The sequence below is a fragment of the Chiloscyllium punctatum genome, chromosome 11 (genome assembly GCF_047496795.1).
Source record: "Chiloscyllium punctatum isolate Juve2018m chromosome 11, sChiPun1.3, whole genome shotgun sequence".
Classification (NCBI taxonomy): Eukaryota; Metazoa; Chordata; class Chondrichthyes; order Orectolobiformes; family Hemiscylliidae; genus Chiloscyllium; species Chiloscyllium punctatum.
Window position 1 is genome coordinate 36,242,439 of NC_092749.1, and position 11,860 is coordinate 36,254,298.

Below are 11,860 nucleotides of genomic sequence, written 5' to 3' on the forward strand. Positions count from 1 at the left end.
GGCAAGTGGGTGTGAAGAGGATTTAAGAAGCTATATAAAGATATAGATATGTTAAATAAGTGGGCAAAAACCCTGTGAATAGAATATAATGTGGGAAAATGTGAACAGTGCAGTTTGAGAGGAAGATTAAAAATAGAGGCATATTTTCTAATGGGCAGTGATTACAGTGCTGTGAGATGCAGAGGGAGCAGCGGAGTCATGGAGGTTGGTGGTGGGAGTGGGGTGGAGGTTCCCATGCATGGATTGCTAATGATAAGTTTGCAGACAATGCAACTAATTAAAAAAGCTCATAAAATGTTATTGTTTATTGTAAGTGGGATTGAAGACGAAAAATTATTCTTCAGCTGTACAAAGCTGTAGTGAGATCATGTCTATATTACTGTGTACAATATTGGTCCTATTTAAGTAAGGAACCAGTTGGAAGCAGTTCAGAGAATGTTTACCAGACTAATATTTGAAATGGGCAGCTGTCTTAACAGGAAAGGTATTTGGTGGAATTTAGAAGAGTAAATTTGACTTGACTGAGACATACCATATCCTGAAGTGTTTTGACAGGGTAAATGTGGGATTGGCCGCAGCAATCCATCCTCATTCATCAGACAGACTGGAGCACACCTTAGACTGACTCAAGTACTCCCTTTCTGTCATTTTGTTGTTCTGAAGCATTCAAGCAATGCCAGTCCCTGTTTACCACTATTGAAGTTCCATGTCTTTCAGACAATGCCAGAACCTGTTTTCCACTTTCAGGTCTCTGTGTGCCTCAGATAATGCCACTTCCTGTTTACTGCTTGTGGTTGGTCTCCTATTCCTATGTTAAACACATTAAACACAAATAATATTGTAAGGTTTTGCCTTGTGTGTAAGGATGCACAATACCTATCTTTATGCAACTCATATACAATTGATCGAATGAGAATGTTGCCGATAGCTGAAACTAATCCTGACATCAAGACTAAAACTTCAGTATTGCACATTCCCAAAGATGCTTGAAAGATGGATAAAATTACTTCAAATTACTATAAGATCATCAGACATAGGACCAGAAATTAAGCCAGTCAGCCCATTGAGTCTGCTCTGCCATTCAATCATGGCTGATAAGTTTCTCAACCCCATTCTCCCACTTTGTTCCAAAACCCCTGGATCCCCTTGACACTCAAGAACCTATCTATCTCAGTCTTAAATATACTCAATGACCTGGCCTCCACAGCCTTCTGTGGCAATGAATTCCACAGATTCACCACTCTCTGGCTGAAGACATTACACCTTATCTCCATTCTAAAAGGTCTTCCCTTTACTCTAAGCCTGTGCCCTCAGGTCCTAGTCTCTCCTACCAATGGAAACATCTTCCCAATATCTACTCTATCCATGCCATTCAGTATTCTGTACGTTTTAATTAAGATCCACCCTCATCCTTCTAAACTCATTGAGTATAAACCCTGATTCCTCAAACATTCCTCAAATGTTACCTGGGACCATGCTCATGAACCTCCTCTGAACACACCCCAGGGGCAATACATCCTTCCTGAGATATTGTGCCGAAAACTGTGCACAATAGACCAAATGTGGCTTGACCAAAGCACTATTTAGTCTCAGAAGTACATTCCTGCTTTTATATTCAAGTCCTCTCAAAACAAATGCCATCATTGCATTTGCCTTCCTAACTACTGACTCAACCTTGAGAGAATCCTGGTCTAGAACTCTTAAGTCTTTTTGCACTTCAGACTTCTGAATTTTCACCCCATTTAGAAAACAGTCCATGCCTCTATACTTCCTCCCAAAGTGCATGACCTTATACTTTCCCACATTGTACTCCATCTGCCACTTCTTTGCCCATTCTCCTAACCTGTCCCCATTTCCTCAATGCTCGATCCTTCTACCTATCTTTGTATCATCTGCAAACGTAGCCAGAATGCCCACAGTTCCTTCATCTAGATCATTGATGTATAAAGTGAAAAATTGTGTTCCCAACACTGTGCTTTGCAGAACAACACTTTATCACCAGCTGCCTTCCTGAGACAGACCCTGTTATCCCCACTCTCTGCTTTCTGCCAGAGAGCTAAGCTTCTATCCGTGCTAGCACCTTGTCTCTGATACCAAGGGTCCTTATCATACCCCATAGCCTCCTGTGCAGCACCTTGTCGAAGGCCTCCTTGAATCCAGGTAGATAACATCCATTGGCTGTTCTTGGTCTAAACTGTTCATTACTTCCTCAAAGAATTCCAGCAGATTTGTCAGGCATGTGTCATGACCAAGGCTGAAAAATGTATTGTCTCTCTCTTTAATATAACTATTCCACAGGCCACAAGATTAATATTTTTCCAATGACTGATCTGGTCAAATCGATAATTTATTTGTTTAAAAAAATCCATCCACCAGTTTCTTTAATATAATTATTCCAATAGCCACAAATTAAATTAAATTTTATTTCAATGACTGATCTGGGCAAATTTTATCTATTTAAAAATCCATCCACCAATTTCTTTAATAACAGCAATGTTATTGATTTATTGGGGGCAAAAGACAAATTTGGCAAAGATATAATGCAAATTAACACAATTTGAAATATATAAATATGACTGCTCACACCAGGAAAACATGAAAACAGATTCCTGTTATGACATGGGGTAAACCCCTCTGCTAACATAAATCTGACACACAGAAAATACTCATCCCATGCTGTAATCTGTGAAAATTCGAGAGGCCAAGAACTATCCCAAAGGTTACCATTTTAAGTAAAAAACTAACATTTTTTTAAAGTCTAACTGAGGATATTTAACTAACAACTATTTACAACTCCTTTCTCTAACCTATCTTATACTTTCTCATCTATAAAACTCCCCAAATAGGGTTTACCAAAGAAATTCAAATTTCAAAACCAGCCAGATAATGAAACTTTCTATCTTCCTCTGTCTTCTTTTCATCTTCTTAGGGTTTCTGTTTCATAGGTCATTGCTAGATAAAGGTACTTTTAAGAGAGCTATTCTGTGGGCAGTCTACAAATGTTGGTGGCTTGGTAGTTCTCCTCCAACTGTTCAATTTTTCCTGGTCTTGCACCGCAAAGCATCAGATCATTTCACTGATTTTAATATTGTCAAAATACATAATTCAAACTTGACTGGAGTTTAGCATTTTGGAGAGAGTGAGGACTGCAGATGCTGGACACCAGAGTTGAAAAATATGGTGCTGGCAAAACATAGCAGGCCAGGCAGCATCCGAGGAGCCGGAGAATTGACGTTTCGGGCATAAGCCCGTCTTAGCATCTTGGGACATAATTTAAACTGATTGGCCGAATTTAAATTTGTTATTTGTCTTGTAGCAAGCCAGGTACTGCTAGCTACTGGACCAAATGTTACATTGTAAATTCTCCAACACTCAGTGTGCTTACTAAGTCCCTCAACTCTCTTAAAGGTACAGTACCCCTTACACCTTCATAACACCTCCCCCATTAAGAAAATTGAACATCATAATGAAAAGATGGCTTTTTCTATTCTTTAAAACTTTAACATAACATACTGATAACTTTAATCTAAGTTCACCTTAACTTCTTTCCATATATATATAGGGTAAATACAAATCTCATCTAAACGTTATCGGTTAAATCCGCGATAACACATTTGTAATTACATTCTTACAAGCTGCTACATGTTCGATATTAAGTTAAATGTCTGTAACATAAGACTCCAAAGAAATAGTCTCATATTCTTGTCTTTAAAGCGTTCTAAGAAAGTAAAATGATTGTGATCAGTGTACACAATTGACTACGACACATTGTTTGTGACATACACATTAAAATGTTTTAAGGCCAGTACTAAACTCAATAGTTATTTTTCAATCATGGAGAATTTCATCTGCCATCATCAAAAAGTAACCAACTGTCAGGTCAGTCCCATCCTCATCTTCCTCTAGCAGTACAGCTACAACTCCTATGTCACTAGCATTGATGGTGACTTTAAAAGGGTTTGAAAAGTGTGGTGTAGCTAAACAGGTTTGGTGGTTAATATTGCTTTCAAATGATTGAATGCTTCCTGGCTTTGTTAGGTCCACTGAAACTTTGTGTTCTTCTTCAGCAAATCGGGTAACGGTGCCACTACAGTGCTAAAGTTTGAAACAAACTTCCGATAGAATCTACTGAGTCATAAGAATCGAAGTACCTCTTTCTTCAAGGTTGGCTGTGGAAGTTCCTCGATAGCCTTCATCTTTGCATTCCATGGGGTCAACCTTCCATGACTGATGTCATGTCCCAAGAACATCACCTCTGCTTTCACAAATTCAGATTTGTTTAAGTTTATTCCAGTTTTGTTTCTCATAATTGTTCAACGAGCTCTGCCAACTTACCATGTGATCTTTCCAGGACTTACGAAAGATCACTACATCAACCAAATAGACTGCACAGTTTGTTAACCCAGCCACAACTGTGTTCATGAGTCTTTGGAATGTGGCAGATGCGTTCTTCATTCCAAAGGGCATCACTTTAAATTGATATGGCCCATTTGGGGTTACAAACACACAAATTTCTTTTGCAGTCTCTGATAAAGGTACCTGCCAGTAACCATGCAGTAAGTCCAACTTAATGATATAACTGACTTGTCCAACTTTCTTGATACAATCCTCCAATCTAGGAATTGGATATGAGTCCAATTTTATAGTGGTGTTGACCTTCCAATAATCCACACACAATTGCTGAGTCCCGTCCGGTTTGGGAACTAAGACGATTAGTGAACTCCACTCGCTTTGGCTTGGTTCGATGATATCCTCAAGGAGAAAGTGAGGACTGCAGATGCTGGAGATCAGAGCTGAAAATGTGTTGCTGGAAAAGCGCAGCAGGTCAGGCAGCATCCAAGGAACAGGAGAATCGATGTTTTGGGCATTAGCCCTTCTTCAGGAGAAGGGCTGATGCCTGAAACGTCGATTCTCCTGTTCCTTGGATGCTGCCTGACCTGCTGCGCTTTTCCAGCAACACATTTTCAGCTCGATGATATCCTCGTCGTGCATGGCTTCCACTTCCTTCTGGACCTGTCTGGCTTTGATAGAATTAAGCCAATAGGGGTGTTGTTTTATCGGAGCAGTATTCCCTTCATATACAATAGCATTAGTCCTTGCCAACTGATTCTTACATATGTCCTCATACTGCAGTAACAAATCTTTCAACTGCATTGTAAACTCATGAAACAGATAGCTTACTAACCTATCTGACTCCTCAAAGACTTCTTCATTTTTTAATCTAATTTGAGGCACATCAAAATTCATATCATCTGGATTTGATTCCTCACTCTGCGGGGCAGTAACTAACACCTGTTTCTCCAGTTCTTTCTCTCAGAAGAATACAGTTTCAGCATGTTCACACGACGTACCTGATAGCGTTTTTTTAATCTGGCATCTTTATTAGATATTTCATCTGAGTCAACTTTTTCTCAATTTGATAGGGACCACTAAACCTTGCTTTGAAAGGATCTCCTATCACTGGTTACAGTACTAACACGTCACCCCCTCGGGAAAATGTCCGAGTCTCAGAGCTTTTATCTGCCACCTGCTTCATTCTACACTGTGCCCTCTATAGGTGCTTTTTACCTAATACACCTACTCTATTTAATCTCTCCCTCACCTCCAATATGTAATCTAAGTGTGAGATCTCCAAGCTTGATCCTTTCAATTTTTCTTTAATTAATTTCAAAGGGCCTCTCACTTCATGCCCGAATATTAAATCAAAGGGAGAGAACTGAGTAGATTAATTTGGGGTATCTCTAATGGCAAACAATATGAGTGGGATACCTTTATCCCAATCATGTGGGTAATCCTGACAGTATACTTTCAACATGGTCTTCAAGGTCTGATGCCACCTTTCTAAAGCTCCCTGGGATTCAGGATGATATGCACCGGATTTAAAATGCTGTAAACCTAAGCTATCCATAATAACCTTAAACAGCAGCAAAATATGACCCTTGGTCTGACTGAATCTCCCTGGGTAGCCATACCGTGCAAAGAAAACTACTAACTCCTCTACCATACTTTTTGCCTTGATATTCCGCAATGGAATTACTTCCAGAAATCTGATAGACACATCCATTATGGTTAACAAGTACTGATACCCACTTTTAGTTCTTGGGAGGGGAGCTACACAATCAATTCTAACGCGTGTGAAAGGTTCTTCAAATGTGGAATTGGTAACAAAGATACTGGTTTTATTACCGCCTGTGGCTTACCGACCATTTGGCATGTATGACACGTACGCCAAAGGTTAACCACATCCTTGTGTATTCCACGCCAATAAGAATGTTTTTGTACCTTAACCTGAGTCTTTCATACCCCTAAGTGACCTCCTACAGGTAGTTCATGTGATACCCATTACATCTCCTGTCTGTATGCTACCGGCAACACAATCTGGTGCACTTCGGCCTATTTCTCCTCTGCCCTACCCTGCCGTTGTCTCCATTTCCACCTTAGGATTGTATCTTTCAGATAAGAACCCTCCGGAATATTCTCTGCCTCCTTTTCAGAGTACGCATTCACATATCTATCTTTTATCGTCTTGTCTTGCTGTTGCAAGTCCCTTAGCCTTTCAGGACTAAACATGTCTGTCTGATCCTCTGTCTGTTCAGATGTTTCCTGCAACATTATATCAAACAGGGTGTCCATTAACTGAACCTCAAATCCTTCATCTTTCTCTTTACTTTTCACTTCGTGCTCTGACTTATGATATTAGGATCTGGTTACCACCAGATAGTCTGGGAAAATATCAGGATATTTCAGTTTTAACCCCTCAGTTTCTTGGTCTTCCTTGGGCTTCTCCATTACAAGGAATGTCACTCCCACCTTGGATCCTGCCAAATCATTCCCAAGAACAAACTGAATTTCTGGAACTGATGCTCTGTCAATCACTCCCACTGTAACTTCCCCAGTCTTGAGTTGGCACTCCAACCTGATTTACATAGGAGAATGCTAAATTTCTGTCCATCTATCCCACAAATTGCCACACTCTTGGGTGACAGGTCAGAAAGAGTGCATATTCACTCATGTTTCACTATCAGCAACTGGTTGGATCCTGTGTCTCTCAAAATTGTAACTACTTATCCTTCTCCTCCTGTTCTTTCTGAGTAAACTTTACCCACAGAGGCAAATTCTTTCGTAGGGATCAGGTACTAACTACATCCCTAGCCACTGCCTAGGCTGTGCACTCTCTTGCAGCTCCTCAGCTCTTCTTCAGATATTCTTTACAACCTTCACTAATGCCACTGGCTTAGCTTTTTATCACATCCTTTCCCACAGTACCTTTCTTTAATGACTATATGCGTCCCACTTTACCACAGTGGAAACACCTGAGGTCTTTCTCCTCCTTTCTACTCTCTTGGGCATTTTTCTTAATCTGTGGTAAACTCTTACCAGTGTTGGATTAGTGGTGCTGGAAGAGCACAGCAGTTCAGGCAGCATCCAACGAGCAGCGAAAGCGACGTTTCGGGCAAAAGCCCTTCATCAGGAATAAAGGCAGTGAGCCTGAAGCATGAAGAGATAAGCTAGAGGAGGGTGGGGTGGGGAGAGAGTAGCACAGAGTACAATGGGTGAGTGGGGGAGGATATGAAGGTGATAGGTCAAGGAGGAGAGGGTGGAGTGGATAGGTGGAAAAGAAGATAGGCAGGTCGGACAAGTCCAGACAAGTCAAGGAGACAGTGCTGAGCTGGAAGTTGAAACTAGGATGAGGTGGGGGAAGGGGAAGTGAGGAAGCTGTTGAAGTCCACATTGATGCCCTGGGGTTGAAGTGTTCCGAGGTGGAAGATGAGGCGTTCTTCCTCCAGGTGTCTGGTGGTGAGGTAGCGGCGGTGAAGGAGGCCCAGGACCTCCATGTCCTCTGCAGAGTGGGAGGGGGAATTGAAATGTTGGGCCACGGGGCGGTTTGGTTGATTAGTGCGGGTGTCTCGGAGATGTTCCCTAAAGCGCTCTGCTAGGAGGCGCCCAGTCTCCCCAATGTAGAGGAGACCACATCAGGAGCAACGGATACAATTAATGATATTAGTGGATGTGCAGGTAAAACTTTGATGGATGTGGAAAGCTCCTTTAGGGCCTTGGATAGAGGTGAGGGAGGAGGTGTGGGCACAGGTTTTACAGTTCCTGCGGTGGCAGGGGAAAGTGCCAGAATGGGAGGGTGGGTCGTAGGGGGGTGTGCACCTGACCAGGTAGTCACGGAGGGAACGGTCTTTGCCGAAGGTGGAAAGGGGTGGGGAGGGAAATATATCCCTGGTGGTGGGGTCTTTTTGGAGGTGGCGGAAATGTCGGCGGATGATTTGGTTTATGCGAAGGTTGGTAGGGTGGAAGGTGAGCACCAGGGACGTTCTGTCCTTGTTACGGTTGGAGGGGTGGGGTCTGAGGGTGGAGGTGTGGGATGTGGACGAGATGCGTTGGAGGGCATCTTTAACCATGTGGGAAGGGAAATTGCGGTCTCTAAAAAAGGAGGCCATCTGGTGTGTTCTATGGTGGAACTGGTCCTCCTGGGAGCAGATACGGCAGAGGTGGAGAAATTGGGAATACGGGATGGCATTTTTGCAAGAGATAGGGTGGGAAGAGGTGTAATCCAGGTAGCTGTGGGAGTCGGTGGGTTTGTAAAAAATGGAGTGTCAAGTCGGTCATCACTAATGGATATGGAGAGGTCCAGGAAGGGGAGCGAGGTGTCAGAGATGGTCCAGGTAAATTTAAGGTCAGGGTGGAATGTGTTGGTGAAGTTGATGAATTGCTCAACCTCCTCACGGGAGCACGAGGTGGCGCCAATGCAGTCATCAATGTAGCGGAGGAAGAGGTGGGGAGTGGTGCCGGTGTAATTACGGAAGTGTTACCAGTGTTCTCTACTCTAGGTTTCATAGTGTAGGATCTCCCCTTCTCTCTACTTCTATCCCTCACAGGACAAAACTCTGGCCAGAAGCTTGCCTTATGTACCAACATGTACTTATCTGCTAATTCTGCTGCCCTTCTCACTTCCTGAACTTTTGGTTCCTCCACGTGAATTCTTACCACATCTGGAAGTGAGTTTTTAAACTCCTCCAGCAGAATAATCTCTCAGAGCCTCAAAGGTCCTATCTATTTTTAAAGCAAACACCCATCTATCAAAATGACTATGTTTAGTCTGACATGGGTAAACCCTTCTGTTAATTTAAACCTGACACACAGAAAAGATTCACCCTGTGCTATAAGCTGTGAAAATTTGAGAGGCCAAGAACTAGCCTAAAGATCACTAAAGTAAAAACTAACAGAGAATACTTAACTAACAACTATTTACAATTCCTTTCTCTAATCTATCTTATACTTTCCCTTCTATAATCCTGGTCCGATAACCCCCCACCCCCGATTAGGATTTACCAAACAATTCGAATACCAAACCAGCCAAATGTCAAATCTTCTCTTTGTATCTTCCTCTGACTTCATTTCTTCTTCACAGAGTTTCTGTTTCACAGGTTGTTTCTAGATAAAGGTATTTTTAAGCGAGCTACTCTGTGGGCAGTCTGTATATGTTGGTGGCTTGGCAGTTCTCCTCGAACCGTTCAATTTTTCTCAGTCTTATACCTCAAAACATCTGATCATTTCATTGATTTTGATATTGACAAAATGCCAAATTCAAACTTGATTGGAGTTTAGTATCTTGAGGCAAATTCAAACTTGATTGGCCGAATTTGAATTTGTTATTTGTCTTGTAGCAAGCCAGGTACTGCCAGCTGCTGGACCAAATGTTACATTGTAAATTCTCCAGCACTCTGGGTGCTTGCTAAGTCCTTCAACTCTCTTAAAGGTACAGTATTCCTTACACCTTCATTACATTTCTCTCTGCAGAGATTAATTTTGGGGGGAAAAACACTTCTGGCTAATGATAATTATTTTCTGAAGGCTTAGGAGATAAGTTGTGATACATTCACATATCTGTAAGTCTGGCATGTGTAAACAGGTATCACCAAACATAGATAGTAATTTCTGGAATCTTTGTAAATCAGCTTTCTTAGGAAAAACAATATTGAGATTTTTTTTAAAGATGACAGTCAGTTTCACAACAGCAGTTATTTTAAGAAGCAGGACAGCTAAGCTGTGAAGCTGCTTTCGTATTGGAGGCTGATCACCAACCACTCCAAACAATATTCAAAGCGGAATTTGAAGCCAACAGTCATGAACCTCTGAAAGTGGTCTTCAACAAGCAAGTAGTTATCACAATACAGAGTGACCAGCAAGAAATGCCCTGTTTAAAAGAGTTACAAAGTCTTTTCATTAACCTTTTAAAAAGACTGTATATTCATATCCTTAAAATATATTAAACACGAAAGATGTACATAACGAAAGAAATACATTGTAATCACAGTTTGAATTGCAAATTGGGTTTGTCAAGGCAAGGTTCTGAAAAGGATTGGGGAATTTGTATCTGGTCTTGGTCAGAAAGAAAGATGTTAACCTGATTAAAAGGAGACATTAGGATTACTTATGAGTCTTGGAAAAATAGAGGTGCTCCTCCCAAAGGAATATTGAAATCTCATTATGGAAAATTCTAAGTGCAAATCCAGCTTCCATCAGACCATGCCTGGTATGGGAGCTAATAGTAACTTCCCATCCCTACTGTTTATCCTTGCTGAGCACAAACCCCCTCCCCGCCCCACTCACAACTTCGCTTAAACTAAATGAAATTGTCACATTCAGTCCTGTATTTTCAAAGTAGGATCCTACTTCTTTCCTGTGGGTTTCCTGCCCACTAGTTCAAAACAGCAGGATATAGTTTTGTGACATGGAGGGCAGGGTTGGGCAATGCATGTGATTTTAACTGGAATACATTTCTTGAAAGTGTAGGAGAAGCAGATTCAAAATTAATTTTAGAAAAATAGATAAATATATGGAGCAATAAGAATAACAAAACTCTTGGGAAAGTAAAGGACATGGACAATCAATGGACAGATCTTTCAATATGACATCCTTTGTGCTGCATGGTTCCATGATCATAAGATATTTAACTTAGGACCTAAGAGTTTTCTTTGATTTTAACAGAAACAAGCTGATGACCCACTTTCAACTTTATCATATTTCTGGAGTCTTGGAAGGTTAAGAAGTGAAGAAAAATCTCTACAGTTTGGTGACTTTATTATTTTGGAAAATTCAACAGACTTACTTGCATTCACGAGAAAATGGGATCTATCAGGAATTTTGGTTATTTTGAATTTTGGTGGCACAACTACATTAGATTTTTCTGGGCTACATTTGCCTCCATCTGCTGTGATATTAGCAAAGTCAAGAGGTTTGTCATCATTGCAGGAAATCATTTTGAATGAAATACAAATTGAAGCAAACACAGGATATATGCTAAAATTCAACGATCCAGAAGGATAAATGTGTCTAATTAAAGTACAGTATATGCATGTTGAAAAACAAACTCATTGATTGCTTTTCATACAATAAATGAAACTACTTAAATATCAGGTCTATATGTTTATTTATTTAAAACAACATCAGCTATAAATAAGAATTTACATCAATAAATGTTCAGTTTAAGGTAATGATCTCAGAAATTGAACATAATATGAGTGAATTTATATTTTATATTTGTCACTGTGAAACAAACTGTGCAACACTCAGTTACATAGACTATATCCATTTTAATTGTAATTCACTCCAATTATTTTATTTTCTAGTTTGATTTTAACATCACAATATCACAACAAACATATTGAAGGCCATTGAGCCATGATTAGTCCTTCATTGTAGTTTTCCAGCCATGCATTGCATTATAGCATCCAACTGCTTAATTAACATCTCTTTAATTTTAATTGTGTTCCTATGGAAATGCTTCTTGACATATCTGAAATTCAGCAAAACACATTATTATAGAAGTGCCATCTTCCACAAAGATTAC

The 11,860-nt window shown here is 40.5% G+C and overlaps 1 protein-coding gene across 1 annotated transcript in view; it reads left to right on the forward strand.

Annotated features, from left to right (window-relative positions):
* LOC140482897 (4F2 cell-surface antigen heavy chain-like) overlaps positions 1 to 11,352 on the forward strand; it is a 175,936-nt gene extending 164,584 nt beyond the window's left edge. The window contains exon 4 of the mRNA XM_072580625.1: positions 10,999 to 11,352. Coding sequence (XP_072436726.1) covers positions 10,999 to 11,337 — 339 coding nt within the window. The 3' untranslated portion in view covers positions 11,338 to 11,352. The remainder of the gene's footprint in view (positions 1 to 10,998) is intronic.
* The last annotated feature ends 508 nt before the right edge of the window (positions 11,353 to 11,860 follow it).